Source organism: Trachemys scripta, chromosome 14 (genome assembly GCF_013100865.1).
Source record: "Trachemys scripta elegans isolate TJP31775 chromosome 14, CAS_Tse_1.0, whole genome shotgun sequence".
In the NCBI taxonomy this organism is placed as follows: domain Eukaryota; kingdom Metazoa; phylum Chordata; order Testudines; family Emydidae; genus Trachemys; species Trachemys scripta.
In genome coordinates, this window is record NC_048311.1 from 19,044,517 (window position 1) to 19,061,093 (window position 16,577).

At 44.2% G+C, this 16,577-nt stretch overlaps 1 protein-coding gene across 1 annotated transcript in view; it reads left to right on the plus strand.

The window, feature by feature from the left end:
• Positions 1-16,577, plus strand: part of UBE2O (ubiquitin conjugating enzyme E2 O) — an 84,697-nt gene that overhangs the window by 51,374 nt on the left and 16,746 nt on the right. The window contains exons 3-9 of the mRNA XM_034789761.1: positions 6,586-6,696; positions 7,856-7,953; positions 9,014-9,077; positions 11,108-11,251; positions 11,572-11,681; positions 12,679-12,829; positions 13,905-14,410. Of these exons, the coding sequence (XP_034645652.1) occupies positions 6,586-6,696; positions 7,856-7,953; positions 9,014-9,077; positions 11,108-11,251; positions 11,572-11,681; positions 12,679-12,829; positions 13,905-14,410 (1,184 nt within the window). The remainder of the gene's footprint in view (positions 1-6,585; positions 6,697-7,855; positions 7,954-9,013; positions 9,078-11,107; positions 11,252-11,571; positions 11,682-12,678; positions 12,830-13,904; positions 14,411-16,577) is intronic.

Genomic DNA, 16,577 nt, shown 5'->3' on the forward strand with positions numbered 1-16,577 from the left:
TCATGTGCCTGGTACCTTTTTACAAGACTAGCAGAGTCAGCGTTGGAGACATATTACCATAAAACTCTTTCATGACCGTTATCCATTGGAAGTAAAATTTCCAAGGATCTGGTGTAGTAGTTGCAATGGAAACGCGGAGTTTTGTGGTGCAGTTAGCATAACTTACCGTGTTCCTGAATGGGAAGAATTTCTCTTGAGAGAACTTTCAAAATAGATCTCCAGTGAGTGTTCTCTGTCCCTCTGACACCAGAAAACAGGTATGAAAACTCCGGGCATGTCTACACGTACCGCTGGAGCGATCGATCGAATGGGGGTCAATTTATCACGTCTAGTGAAGACGCGATAAATTGACTGCCAAGCGCTCTCCCATCCACTCTGGTACTCCACCGCAGTGAGAAGCATAGGCGGAGTCGATGGGGGAGCGTCAGCAGCCGACCTACCGCAGTGAAGACACCGCGGTAAGTAGCTCTAAGTACGTCAACTACGCTATTTTCGTAGCTGAAGTTGCGTAACTTAGACCGACTTAGCTTGCCCGCCCCCCAGTGTAGACCAGGCCTCCATGGGCTCTTGAGTCAAGACGTAGCTAAAGTGTCCAGCAGAACCAGTTCAGCAGAATGGAGCTGGTGCTTAAACAGCAGACCACAAGCGTTCCTCTTCCCTGATGCTGTTTTAAGTCCTAACTGCCACGTTGTAAAACATGACAGCACTAGCACTCAGTCGGAGATGTGTGGATTTGATTGCATTAGGGGAATATCAAGGATGTTCAATATCCATCCTCAAATGAGCCATGAGATCTCTAGGAATTTAGCTAGCCTGGCAGTCTTTTGCAGTTGCTAATTCCTGCCCTACTTATTCTGATGTGTATTTTCTCTCAACTTCCCCTCCAATGTCAGACCCACTGGTGGTGTGGTGAGAGAGACAGCTGGCCACTAACTTTATCCCAAGTGGTATGACCTGTATATGTGATAGAGGAGTGATTAAGGCCATATTCCAGCATCTGGCAGTAAATGGGCACTGTTGCATTTCACTTACACTCTGAGGGACACTCACTGACAAGTTTTCCTTTTGTTTACCCTCTGTTGCTTTTTTTTTTTTTTTTTTTTTTTTTTTTTTTTTTTTAACTTAACACCACCATCTTCCTAGAAGCTTGAAGTGATTTGTTTCTACCGGTATTTCTCCCCTCCCCCCGCCTTGGCAAATGTAGATGCACGTTTTCTGTCCTGTCACATTTTCCTTCCTGAATGAGCTGAGGATAATATGCTGTCTCACTTTATTTCGTGTGCGCTAATGTGTGATGCCTTACTGTGCCAAAACAACTATCCTGCACACTGTCACCTTTGGTGTAGATCTGAGCATTTAACTACCTGCCGTCACTTGACCCTTTCCAATAAGTGGCTGATCTTAATTTTTCATTGATGGCATGGTGAGCTTTTTAAAAAAAAAAAAAATAATAATGCATCCAACACAAGCCATTTTCTTCTCTTCCTAGCCTTTCTTACAGCTGTGTTTTGGATGGGACAGTGAATTGGACAAAGGAGAGACTTCCCCATCACAAACTTGGGCATTTCTCCGGCATGATATGTGCTGTGGGGACATCAATAGACACACAGGAATGTGTTCATTGCAACAAAGGGTGCTTGACTCATCTAGCGCTCAGGACTCAATTAAGCTGTGATTGATCATGTGCTAAAGAGCACAGTGCTGGATTTCCAGTTCCATCCATTCATCACTGGCTCATGAGAAATTGATTTTAGAACGGAACAGTGAAATCTTGACTCTCCATTTTCCTGTGACCTTCCCCTGTATCTGGAATGGAATAGAATAGAACAGGGCACAGTTCCACCTGACTGAGGCTGACTGACCGTGGGAAGGCTTGGGGGAAATCTATAGTTAAAGCCCCTGTATTATAGCACGAGACGCATGCTGGCTTGGTCTCCTTTTGAAAATGATTCACTCAGCCTCATTCTAACCTGATGGAATGAATCAGCAGAAAAAGTTGCAGTCAGCAGGTTCTGCTCCTCTAGGATTAGTGTCTCCGTAACTGTGCCTTAGTGGGTCACAACTGAGGATGCCAAATTCAGGACGAACTGCTGAGAAATAGGGTAAACACAACCCAAAACTGTTGGATATTCTTTTGTAACATATACCAAACCAGCCACAAAAGTAAACTCCTGTTTCACCACACTGGCTAACAAGAAAACATAAAGGCAGTATCCTCGGGCATTCCAGTTCTTATATCACCATCAAAAACACTGGATTCAGAGGTGGGTGGTTCTTTACAACCAGTTTCATCAAATAGGCTCTTCTGATCCCAAAGAACCAGCCACACACACAGGTCAATATATAATTTAGATCTTACCCAAAAATCATGCTGGTGCCAATCCTTTAGTATCTAAAATCTAAAGGCTTATTCATCAAAAGAAAGAAAGGTAGGTGAGAGTTGAAATTGGTTAAAGGAATCAATTCATACAGTAATGGCAAAGTTCTTGGTTCAGGCTTGTAGCAGTGATGGAATAAACTGCTGGCTTAAGTCAAGTCTCTGGAATACAACCACAGCTTGGATGGATCATTCAGTCCTTTGTTCAGAGCTTCAGTTTGTAGCAAAATTCCTCCAGAGGTAAGAAGCAGGATTGAAGACCAAATGGATGTGTTTCCAGGGCCTTTTATAGCTTTTGCCATATGGAGGGCATCCCATTGTTCTTACTGTGGAAAATTACAGCAACAAAATGGACTTTGGAGTCACGTGGGCAAGTCCCATGTCCATGCATTTTGCCTAGTCACAGCAGGAAATTCCATTAAGTGTAGATGGTCTTATTTTAATCAGATAACGTCACAGTATCATAGTAAAGTAAGTTAAGAACATCCAAGCAAATGGAGGGGAGGTACTGAGGAAGGATGGCACAGATGGGGCGGGGGAGGGTCCTGGTGTTCTCCCAAAGTCACTCTCTTTCCTGTACAGCCACTTACAGCCCTGCTTCTGAGCACCTGTCCAAGGGGAGGGACAAGCTGAATTAAGCCACGCAGTGATTTAAGACGAGATCTGTAGATGACAAAATATGAAGGTTCCAAAGTGAGACACCTTAAAGTCTCTTATCTGCTAAAACAAGTGGGCTTGCCCATTTGGAGACTTGGTTTCTTATACCTTAGGCCAGCGTGGCCTGGGAGCACTATGGGGGGGAGCACATATTCACTTTGAGTTAGCAGGAGCTTCCTGCTGACTGACCCAAGAACCATCACTGACTCTGAAAGGGGTCTCCACCATAGAGGGGCTTGGGAAGAGGGGAATGGAAAACTGGAGCAGATAGGTGTAATACAGTGGGAATCTGGTGGAACCTCCTGCCTTGTCCTTGGCTGGAATTGTGTATGGAGAAATCCCAATTGAAAATACAAAGAAAAAATGGAACAACTTGTTTGGAAAACACTTGTTTCTGTAATCTTGCTGCATCCAATGTAGCAGCAGCAGCTTTTTGCCTCATCTCAGCAGAGCAGAGCAACAAGGTTGAGCCTATCTCTGTAACAAGCTCAGCACAGGACTGCTGCTAAGCAATCTCCACGCTTCATCTGCTGATCCTCCGTTCTCTCAATAGCCGTGTTAGTCATGAGACCCCTGGAAATAGTCAGAGAGCGGAGGCAGGGGACCAGGGCACATAGCCAGACACTGGCAGGCTTGCTATGTAATGCAGAGTCCCTGCTCTATACCACAGGGGCTGCCTTTCCAGTTCAGTATTTTAATGTGATGTGCCTTGTAAAGCTTTGGTCAGTGAGTGGGAAATGGACGTGGTATGAGACAGACTAAACCAGCAGAGAATTCTCTGAGCTGCTTCTTATGACTTCATCATTTTTTGGTGGTTGGCGGATAAATGTTATTCATCAAGTACAGTGAAGGCATTTCTATGTCACCTATTGATAAGATGTTGAGTGTACTATTGTGCCTTTTCCATTAGAAATGAAGGACAGGGGAGAGGGACCCTGAGATGATTTGGTAGAAACATAATGCTTTGTTGGTTCCTAGAACTCTTCTGGCACTCACTGTCTGATGCACAAAAATCACGTCTTCTGAGATGAGTGAAATTCTGAAATGTTCATCATAAACCAACATTTTCAGGTTCTTTTACCTGGAATTACTAAGTAAAAACTAGAAACAAAAGTATTAAATGATAGGGAACAAGACCATTGGGGTTATCAAATATAAGATCATTCTGGGGAAGAGCAAAGGCAAGTAGTCAGATGCAAAATAATGAGCCACTGCTGTTGAGTTCCTAAAGATGAGACTTGCTGTCCAGGCCTTGTTTGTCCTGTGGCTTGAACTAAGCTAGCAGCAGCTGTCTTGGAAAAAAGTTGAGCATAGCTCTGGCAAAGCTATGCGTAAGTCTTTGAATGCAGTGTTGACAGCACGGTTTCGCTGCCTGTGGTAGTCAGCGTATTTTGTTGGAGAGCTGTGCTAGTCCAGTCAAACTACAGAGCCTATGAAGTATGTATCCTAGTTTCTGCGCAATCAGTGGCGTATCTGGGAGATGCTCCCCCAACCCAGCCACTAGTGTGAAGGAGTAGCTGTAGTTTGTGAAGCAGGTGTACAAAACACATCACTCCTGCCTTGGTCTCTGCCTGTGTAGCACTTCTTATGCTGTCTCCTACATACATTCCTGTGTATATGTGTATATGTATATATGTATATGTATATGTGTATATGTATATGTGTATATGTATATGTGTATATGTATGTATGTATGTATGTGTATATGTATGTATGTATGTATGTGTATATGTATGTATGTATGTATGTGTATATGTATGTATGTATGTGTATATGTATGTATGTATGTATGTGTATATGTATGTATGTATGTATGTGTGTATATGTATATATATATATAATCTCCTCAATATTTATTCCACTCTATATGCATCCGAAGAAGTGGGCTGTAGTCCACGAAAGCTTATGCTCTAATAAATTTGTTAGCCTCTAAGGTGCCACAAGTACTCCTGTTCTTTATACATTCCTGAGTAATGCTGGCACAGTTACGCTAGGGAGAAGAGCAAAGATGTGCTGTTGCCAACACACATTATAGGGGTGGAGATAAATGAGCTTCCCTCCCTTGATCCCTCTCTTCTTGGCTGCCTGGAGGAGAACAAATAAATGATTTCTCTCACTGCTTCAAGCCCTGTATTCTGCCTAGGAGGGATGGAAGGGAATCCAGACAGCTCTGGTTCATTTGCTGAGCAATCTATTCAAATATTATCCTGGACTATCCCCGTCTGTATTTGTGAAGGGTTCTTCCTATGACTGGCTCTCCCTGAGACCTGGCAGAGTGAACTGAGCACCGAAAAACGTGTGGATTTTTAGAAAGCTGCATGTGGCTCTAGATGCAGGGCTTGAGTAAATAAATCTGTTAGAAAGGACAGAATGTTTGTGGAATGCGCTAGCTCATTCAGTACTTGCGCGGCGTCAGCTCTTCCAAGTGTGCACTCTCTTGTCTCCATTAATAGTAGACCTTGATGTTTGAGATAAGGACAGCTACCGAAGCCAATGAGAGCAATGCATTCTCCACGCCATCCCTTCGTCAGGTTTTGTAATGGACTATGGTCATTAACATATAAAACTATTGATTGTGTCAGGAGGGCAGAGTAGCTGCTGAGTTTGACAGAATGTTTGGGTTCGCTTCTCTTCCTTGGAGGGCTAAACCATATGTATGTGAAATGCGTGTGTTTGTGAGATGTGTACACGTTACTGCAGAACCCTTTCTAGAGGCTCACATCTAGAGCTTAGCTTTTTTTTAACTGAAGACTTGATCATTGGTGTCCCCCCACTAAAAAGTGAGCGAGGGTAGATAATGTTTTTTGATTGGACCAACAAGTAAGTTATTTGGCTTGAAATCTTGTGACTTAATACATTTGGCCCAGTGAAAGATGCCAGATTATCCATTGCACTGGCTGTCAGCTGTAGGTGAAGTAAAATAGATAAAATGTGTTGAATAGGAAACTCTTGAGTAAAAAGGCAACAGTTTTATAGCTTCTTGGCATCTGGCACTCATGCTCTGCCCTCTGTTTGGAGCTTTACCTGTGGGAGAAAATCCTGTTGAGTCGCAGTGAATTGTTAGGTTGAGCGTGACAATAACAGTACACCATTTATCTGGGAGCCAAGGTACAGGGGACCCAAGTGCTAAACTGATGAACAAGCAGCAACGGTTTTACTTCACCAGTTGAACTAGCTGTCTCTTTATACAAGCAGAGGCAGGAATTCATAGGTTGCTGCAGCAACAGCCAGTTAAAATTATAACTGGGAAGAAGGGTTTTGTTTTGTTTTTTAACCTACACCTCCTCCCCCCCCCCCCCCCCCCCCGCACCCAATCCTTGACTTCAGACTGCTTTAAATCTCTGTGTGCAGTGATCCCTCCAGAACAGGGTTACGGGGGGAAATTTGCACTGCTTCTGCCAGTGCTGTCTGCTCGGAGGATAAATACAGGGTTTCACCCTCCAGGGCTGTCAGTTCTGCACCTTTCACCTGCATGCAGCTGATATACAACTTGAGAATTTTCCTTGGTTACCGACCCTTTCCCCCCACTCCCTCTCTCTTTGCATTTTCAGGACAGCCAGTGCGGGACTGTAATCGATGTAAACATAGAGTGTGCTGTGAAGCTGGTCGGAACCAACTGTATCCTCTATCCTGTCAACAGCAAAGACCTACAGCATATCTGGGTGAGAATGCAGCCACAATCCTTCCCCTCTCCTCCCAGGGGAGCTAGGGGTTGGTACCTTGCAGGCAGGGGTGGTGTTGTACCCCAGGCAAGCAGTGCCCCTCGCAAGATGGACACTTCAGTGTTTTGTTGTCCACCTGTGACTTGGCTTTATTCTAAATCTACCAGAAATGTCCTTATTGCTGGAGGAAGGTGTAGCATACAACCCCTTCCCTCTTGTGTTTCTGATCGTACTGCTAGATCCCGTTAGACTGAGAAGACTGTCAGTATTGAATGGTCTGAGACGCTTCTGCGTTGTGATTATCTGATGTGACTGACCCTGGCAGTCCCATGACAATGGTACAGTCCTGAGCTGCAACACATAGTTACTATATCAACAGGTTACAGAAATGTTTAAAAGAGCAAATTATTACTATTATTTTCTTTTTTTGGGTCCAGCTGAAGGAGATTGTCATACCTGGTTTTCCCTGCAGACCGGGTTTTGAGTGGGTGGGTGACTGCAAGACGATAAATTGAAGGCAAAGATTTTCCCTGTTCGTTTCCTTCATTGAGTTGAGAAAATAGACTTGAAACAAGCATCTTTCCCTCCTTTCCCACACCCCTACATAAACGGCTGTAATGTGAAGCCTTTCTAAAGTCATGAGGAATGTTGCAACCCTTCTGCAGAGATATGCTTTTGTGGGTGGCAGCTACAGGGAGGTTTTCCTGCAAAAGGACATGAGCGGCTCTTCTCTGGTTGGAATAACATGCCCACGAAGGTGAAACTGATCATACTCTGCACTGCTTTACCAATGTATGCAGATGCTACACAAGGTTTCCTTTGCACAGCTCTGGCCAGTCCACCTTATAAATATCTGTAAATTGCTTTGCACATTAGAGTAAGACCGTTTTTTCTCTGCTGTTTACGGTCTAAGAAAAAGTCAAGAAAGAGACCAAGCTGTTTCCATTACCTAGAGAACGCAGGTGTCGATCGGGCCACTTTTTGCATGCAAAGCATGCACTTCTACAGTAGATCTCAATTCCAACCTGCAGCAGCCCTGCTGTTTCAGTCCTGGGCCGTTTTGAGCAGAAGAGATCACTGGGCAGTCTGTGTTGTGTGTTGTTTACATGATAGTTCAAGGAATTAGGTTGCATTTTACAGTTTTTGTTTTTTTCCGTAGCCATTTATGTACGGCGACTACATAGCCTTTGACTGTTGGCTAGGGAAAGTCTATGACTTAAAGAACCAAGTCATCCTGAAGCTGTCCAATGGAGCCAGGTACTTTTCTGAAACAGAACATCCCTTTTACCTTTGGGTGTGGTAACCATAGTCGTTTTAAAAGTACTATAAGCATGCGTGGCATCTCACTCGTGCAGCCATTATTCTGGTGACAGCAGGTCTTGTGCTCACATTATTTTAACCACAGGTGAGAACACATTTTGGGCAAGAAGGGGTGTAAAAGTATATATCGGATAGTTGGCAGCTCTGTTATCCCTTAGACGAAGCAAAGCTAATCCCTGACAATATTATGATCCAGAACATAGTCCAGGAAAGGTTTGCGGAGCTTGTAGTTAGAAAAACTCTTTTAAACTAAGCACATTTTGACATTGAGTCTTTGAGAGACAATAAATAAGGAACCCCACAGCACTAATTTTGAGCCTCTTTTTCAGAGGAAAAGCAAATCATTCTGGAGATATTACAGTTTATGTAATCTGTAAAAAGCGCCATCTTTTTCATAGTCTTCACATCAGCAAATTATTGGAAATCCCACCTTAGGTCTCATTTCAGAAAAGAGATATGCCCAAAACCGTTCATTAGCTTTCCAGAGCTTGGGTTCCAGCACTGCTCTGAAACAGCTGTGAGTTATGAGTGTTCAGGTTCCTAGTAGGCAAAAGACTTCCACCCAACAGCCCACTTCCCTCATAGATTTCATGTGCTCAGTTATGCTTTTTAAAGTGGAGTAGTGTTTACCCAGCTCTCATCTAAAACCAGGGACTCACTTTACCCTGGAAAGGACCAGCAGTGTGCTGCAAATGCACACAGGTGTTTCATAGAGGTTAAATCCAGAAAGGGACCTTTAGATAATCTAGTCTGACCTTCTATATAACACAAGTCATTAATTTTCACCCAGATACCCTTATGTTAAACTCAAAAACTTGAGTTAAACATTCTAAACTGTGTCCCACAGGCAGAGGATGGGAGAAACCAAGATGCCACCAATGCCTGAGGCCCCTGCAATGTCAGAGATGCCCAGATGATAGATATAGGTGGTGCTGTTGAGGTGGCTGACCTCATCATTGCACGGTCTGTCTCCCAACTCTTGTCTTTGTTTTTCCAGGTGTTCTATGAGCACAGAAGATGGAGCAAAGCTCTATGATGTCTGCCCTCATGTCAGTGACTCAGTAAGTTTCTGGTCCTCTGGAGAATTTTTTTTAGAATCAGCCCAGAACTGGTCTTTTTTTAATATAAGTTTCTGCAGGAAGAAAATGTGGTTTTGCCTCAATAACTTGTATTAGCCGTACAATTTAAATACCAAGTTGCTGAAAATGTTTTGCTATATTTTTCCCCCTCCCCCCCACATGGAGGGAGCATTTTAGCAGGACATCAATTTAAAAGCACACTACCGTCTGGTAGTAGTTGTACTTGTTAGTGTTACACATAGCATGAGAGATCACTAACTGAAAGAAGCTAGTGGACAAAGTACTTTTGCAAGTGTCTTACGCAAAGTACAGTTGGTTTCGCTGATCCTCATTGTAGTCACCCTGCTTGAAAAGACCCTAATTAACATCAACAGAGGATGGAAGAACCCTTCTAAAAATGTTTGATGGAATAACAAAAAAGCATACCATTTTAAGGGTGCTCTGTCAGAAACCAGAATGTTTCTAAATTATTTTTTTACAATGAAATGGATGGTATCCCTCTCTAATCCTGACCTGCATCACTTTTTTTGCTATTTTAGTGGACACTGATGTTCTTGCTGAATTGTCCCAGACTGTGCACTCTGGAGAGTTGTCTACTAGTAATCAGACCGAGACCACAAAATCCACTTTGTGATAGATTTAAACCTTCAGAAGCTGTGCAGTAATTTGCTTTTCCTCTTAGACCCTGTCAGCAAGACGTTACTGGATCCTGTTCTAAAGTTTCTTTATTGATGGATATGGCTGTAGGAATTGCCTACAGTGTAAAGGTTCTTTATTTTGTTGATACAGTTGGCCTCATCCTATGGAAATTCTGCCAGCATCCTAGAGTTAGGCAAAATCCTAGTGACCTGCCAGCAGATTGCTTAAAGAATGTGATGTCTCTGCTAAAGACCAAGTGGTGTGTCCGTTTAATGTGGTATCTTTTCCTAAGGGACTTCATCGTCCACGGACTGAGGAGAGTCTCGATCTAATTGCTATCCAATATCTCAATCATCTGAGCCCAAAGTGTAAATTGCTTCTGAATGCAGAACAAGTTCAACCTCTTTACTATATCATGGCCTACCTTTTTCAGCAGTGACTGGTGATTTTGGGTGCCCAATGTGAGATGCCCTTAAAGGAGCAGGATTTCCAGAGCATGGCTTTTTGTACTTCCTCAGAATTAAGCCTCTGAAGTTCAAGGTGCGTCTGGCTGAGGCACCCCCAGAATCACAAGTCACTTTTGAAAACGTCTCTCCTTTTGTTCTTTCTCGCTACCGTTAAGTTAGTGCTCAATTCTCCTATACGTATTCTTGGCACTTATGATTTATATCCTACAGCACTAATCTTACCTACCCTTGACAAGTTACAAGATTTTAAATGATCAGTACAAAAATTCGATCACATGAATCAGATGGCTCAGGGGTTTTTAGATAGCAATGCTTGGCATCACCCCAATTGTCATGAACAAAGATTGTCCCATAAGGTAAATGGGTAGTTCCTAGCGCTTTATTTACAAAAAAACTATGAATATTAAGTAAATCCACCTAACTGGGCCTTCAGGTACATGTGCAATATTACTCCCATTTTGCAACAGGGGAAGCAGAGGAAGAGAAGTTCAGGGATTTTGCCAGAAGCCACTAATGTCCCTGTGAGAGCAGGTGTAAGAAATCTGGGGTTCCTGTTGCCCACCCCAGTGCTTAGACCACACTGTTTGTTACTAAGAACATTTGCATTAAATCAAGATAATTGTTTTTTGCGAGTACCTCTGCCTCTTCCCCACTAAATTGAAATCCCTTGTTTGTGTATGTGTGATAGTCACTGTGTTGCTATAGAAACTGATGTGATGACTTCAGCAAAGGAATGATGCATAGAAGCAAGGGGACTTGCAAACAGGGCTCTTCGCTTACAGATATCCTTAGTGATCAAGAACGAGGGAAGAGAAATGCAGAAATCCCATGTCATCACAACAGAATGTTTTCAGGCATCAGCTGCTCTCTGACACACAGTTCCCTTATGCTGCCTTTTTCTTTCAGGGCCTTTTCTTTGATGACTCATATGGCTTTTATCCTGGGCAAGTCCTCATTGGTCCCTCAAAAGTCTTCTCCAGTGTGCAATGGCTTTCAGGTGTGAAGCCCGTCCTGAGCACAAAGAGCAAGTTCAGAGTGGTGGTGGAAGAGGTTAGTGAGCAGACACATGGCTACTTACTGTGGGAACGGGGACAATCTTCCTGGAAGAACTGGAACCCCCTGAGACATTAGTTGTTGTATTTTGAGCACTACAGGAACATGATGAATGCAATTAACTCTTACTCAGTGCGGAAGCACAATTAGAAGCCGCCCACGGCTGTTTTTCTTAAAAACCCAGGGGCTAGGTCCAGCCATCTAGAAGCGAAAACCATTTTCCGTGTTGAAAATCCATAGGCTTTGGAATCTGATTCAGTAAAGTTCCTGGAAAAAGTGACTTTCTCCTTCCCCTTCCTCTCTGCTTCATTTTTCAGGTACAAGTGGTGGAACTAAAGGTTACTTGGATCACTAAAAGTTTCTGTCCTGGAGGTACTGACAGTGTAAGTCCCCCACCTTCGGTAATCACGCAGGAGAACTTGTCCAGGTGAGATCTGCTTAAAGTACCCGTGTTCCCCACCATCCTAAGATGCCAGGGCAATCAGTGGGTAACCTGCCCTTCTCCCAGCAGATAGACATAAGAAATCTAACTTTGTTATCAGCACCCTACATAGGGAGCTTTACTCCAGCCATTTCCTGTCTCCCAGCAGCAGGGAAGCATCATCTGACTGGCTAGTGCAGGTTTTTAGTTGAATGGCAGAAGGACTGGCATCATAAGCTCTCTTCCAATAGAAGTGCTCCCCAGCTGAACAGCAGGGAGAATGCAGCCAACTTCCTCTTCCCCTTCTGTCCGTCATTTAGCTGCAGTGGACTGAACCTTTGAATCCTACAGCTCCAAACTCTATTTCAGAAATGGGAAGGGAAGGCAGCTAACATTGCTTGGCCAGCCAAGGAGCTGTGCCAGTGTTGAGGAGCATCTGATGCCCCCTGCAGGCCATAGGGTATTTGTGTTGGCCATACGGTACTCCATTGAAGTGAGGAAAGAGGGTAGATGAGTTTTGTAACTCTGTAGGAGAACAGAGCAGTGCAGTCCCATCTGAAGGTAGCTTCAGGAGCAGAAGTTCTCAGCCTACGGAAAGAAAAAGCAAATACCAACTATTAACACCTATTTTTAATTCTCTCTGGGAGGTTGACAAGAGTAACTAGCCCTTGTATGTGGAGGAGGTGGCTACTCTCTTCTCCTCCCAGTTCCCGGGTAGCCTGGAAATACCCTATAGCTCTTCCCTTACATCTCTGGGTGTGTATGAGAGAGACTAAAGAACTCTAGTCTCCTGGGAAACATTAGTTGTAATGCAAAATTGTTCCCATTTTAATTAGTGCCACCCACATGGACCGCGCATACATCAGCATGTACAGGACTGGTGTGCATATACTGATGCACCCGCTACCCATGTGGAGGTACTACTCATCGCTAGGGTGTTCATTATCTCTTGCTCTGAGGCTGACTGGGGAGGTGACGGTTTTCATCTTCTCACTCTTAACAGAGTAAAGCGTCTGGGGTGCTTCGACCATGCACAGAGGCAGCTCGGGGAAAGATGCCTCTACGTATTTCCTGCCAAAGTGGAACCTGCAAAAATCACTTGTGAATGCCCAGAGAGAAACTGTGTTCTGGGGGAAGGATCAGTCGCCAAGAAGGTGTGTTCCCAGGAAAGTGATGGGCTAGCTTAGCTGGCAGTGTGAGAGGCGGGCACTTGGACGACTTGTATTTCAAACACATCTGCTTGAGTGGTTGGGATTCATGTAGCCTGGATTTTAAATGCTCCTTTTAAAACCTAAATCTTTCCATAAAAGTCACATGGTATAGGAAATGTGACCCAGTAAAGTGTAACGGCTCGGTAGTGCTTACAGTCATGTCACCTTGTGCAAGGATCCTATCGCACAGAGCTGAGCAGGTTTGGGCTGGATTAGTTACTTGGATGAGGCCCTCTGGGAACACCTACATGGTGCAGGAAGTGGGGTTAGCCGTACAGTTGGTGGCTTTCTTTTCTCTGCAGCACTACAAAGCCAGTGCCATAGCAAAGTGCCAGCAGGCAACTGTGGTGTTAGAGGTGCCATCTTTTCGGCATAATATTGAAGTCCTGACCACTTGGGCCATTAAAGAACCTTTTTTGCATAACTTTAGGGATGTTAAACTTGGTTTCCTAGCAGAATCTTACTCTGATCACTTAAATCTCCAGTACAGCAACACATTGGGGAAAGCATTCATTTCCTGTGCTTAACTGTCTTGTGTGGACCAACAACTAAGTGCCATGTACCATCCAAGGGTAGCTGCATTTCAGTGGCAAGGAGAGGAGCCGTCTGTGTAGCTTTGTATAGTCCATTTAGTTAATTTTGTAAAGTTTCTTAGTGCCTTTTATTATGAAAGCTCCTATATAAACTAATATAGTTTTATTAAAGAGCCATCGGAACTGGATTTTCCACCTGGACTCTTGCATAGTCATGTAAATACCCAGTGCCCTAGCCAACATCCCCTGCTCTTCGTAAAACTATTTATATTCTCCCTGGCTGCTGCCTGTGCTAGTACGGTAACTCCATTAGCAATAGCTCATTGCTTTGTAAAATGCTCTGAGATAGATGGAGTGTGAAAAGGGCCAAAGAGGGTCACATTGTAGTCTGTACATAGTCCCTCCTGTTGGCTGTGTAACATGTTTGCTGTGTGCACAGGCACCCAGACTCCAGTTTATTTATTGGCCAGCATTGCTCTCTCTAGGTGAGGAGATTGCTGAAAAAACAGATTGTGAAGATCATGTCATGCACCCCAGATTCTCAGGGTACCAATGAATCGCCCGATGGAGAGTCTACTGCAGCTGCTGACCAAAAATCGGAAGAACTTAAAACCAGATCCAACTGTGAACTAGGGGACTCTGCCAATGGCACACTAAACCTGGGGGAGATAAAGGAGGAGCAGCCTGAAGAAATGGGAAAGGAGACTTCTTGCACAGCAGCGGGGCGACAACAACAGCCACCTTTCCTGTTGAAAGATGATGGGTCACCTGACTACAGGCTCCAGTCAATGGAACAAGATGCTGATGATGAGGCAGCCGACGACACAGATGACACCAGCTCTGTGACCTCTTCGGCGAGCTCCACTGCCTCTTCCCAGAGTGGCAGCGGCATAGGGCGCAAGAAGAGCATTCCCCTCTCTATCAAAAACTTGAAGCGGAAGCATAAGAAGAAGAAGACGAAGATCTCCAGGGAGTTTAAACCAGGAGACAGGTAGGTTCAGATTTCTATCCCCAGTCAATCACCTTGCTAAAGCTTCCCTTCTCTGAATTCTCAAATGCACACACAAGTTTGGGTAAGCATGGAGCTCCGGCTGAGTGTCTTTTTGCACGTCGTGTGAGAGCACGGCTTGGGACTAACAAACAGTTGTTACCTTCTGATGGCTGTCCAGTGCCCATTGTGAAATGTGTTTGGTTTCAGTCTACCTGCGGATGGAAAGGTGTCCACATCACATAAAATCAATACTGTCATATTCCAGTAGTGCCTAGAGGCCTCAACTAAGCGTAGTCCCCTGTGCATACAGAGAGGAAGAGGTGATACTACTCCAAAGAGCTTCGTCTAAATACAACATTAAATGATGCCCTTGTTGGCAGTTCAGCAAAGAGGCCAAGGAGGGATGGAGATGGAGACTGAACTCTGTCCAGTCACCTTTAAATAATCCCTCCAGAACAGCACTGAGGGACATTGTCAGGGCCTGTGGAGGAGTCTGCCTTTTCATGGCCCATACTATACCTGTCCTGCAGTCTCAGGACTGTTGAATTAGCATCTTTCACTAGTACCAAATTCATATACAGACGCTCCCTACAAACCCGACTTGCGCAACTCCGCACTTACGGGAAAAAATCCATAAGTTCCGTAAGCTTTTTTTTGTGTGTGTAATTGTTGGGTATACATTCCCGACTTACACAAAATTCGACTTACGCAAGGCATTCCGGAATGGAACGCTTGCGTAAGTCGGGGACCGTCTGTACAGAATTTTAAAAACCGCAGCACAAGAGCACTGGGGAAATACGTCTGTCGGCATCCAGGGAGTTAACATAATCCATGCTTCAAACACCCCTTTTTGGCAGTAAATGTAGATACTTGGATGAGAATCTCCTCAGAGAGGAGTAAGTGAGCTGTGAGGATGAGGGAGATCCGGTAGCACAGAAGTAATGTGGGAAACAGTATACTTCAGTCACTGTTCATTCGATTATCTCCATTTGCTTCAGTATAAGTGGAGCATTGTCGCTCTGGAATACTTTTCCAAAGCCTGGGAGAAGCGTTCCAAAGCATTGGAGCTCAGGGGAGCAGTGCTAAAGTGGGCAAGATGAAAGGCACCAGAAAGGAGTAGGATTTTCTGGAAATAGCATCAGTAAGTATGTAGCCTCTATTTCCCTCACACACACACAACTTCTGTCTTTCTAGTGCAGTTGAAGGGGGTCCCAGATGGGCAGCTTTGATAGCTGATTGCAGCTGACATGAAGAAAGCAGTGGACAGATGGCTCCATTGCAAGGCAAACATATAGAACATAGTCCCTGGGGCTCTTTGAAGATATGACATTGCTGTAAGGAGAGTGTAAAAAGTTACTTTTTGTAGAGCATGAAACCCTAGATGGCCCTTAAAGGGGTTATATGGCAGCTGGGTCATTAACCATCATGAAATGCCTTGGGTGTCTCACTACTGCTTGAATAACCAGACAGAAAGCTGATGAGACTTTGTAGGCACAACAGCTGAAATGCTGTTGGAAAGGGTGAAGTGAATGGAACATACATGTTGCATTGGCTCGATGCAGCCGAAGTACCAGATCTGATGGTCAGCCACATGGGTGCTTCTAACTGCATGTAAGCAATACAGCCTGTAACGTTCGCTTAGTTTTTTAAATGGGTATGGCTTTATCGGGGCAGCATCTGAAGCTTTTGTAGGTGCCACTAAGGGATTCTATTGCCCCCTCTTTTCATTTCAAACAGCGATTAACTCCTTTAAAAAGGTTTAAACTCTCTTCCCATTATAAACCTTCCTTTCAACACTGACCCTCCAACTTCCCCATAAAGAAACAAGTCCCCCTGAAATGTCACATGCCACATATGCCATGGTAGAATTTTTCTGAGACGTTCTGCTGTTGACTCTCTAAAAAAGGAAATCCTGTTGTATTTATTTATTTGCCCATTACAGCTTCCAATATCTCCATACTTTTATTGGCTTTAATAAGGAGAGATGTTCAAAAGCCGTAAAGATGTATCTGAAAAATAGCATGTGGTTGAGTGTACCCTGCACTGTGGGAGGCATGGATGGGGGTTAACTAAGGGTTTGCTGGAATAGTGCTATAAAGAGGTGCTGTACCGCTTCCCCTGAGGGGGAAGAAGAGATGCTTGCCCAGCCACGGGGTCCAGAAGCAAG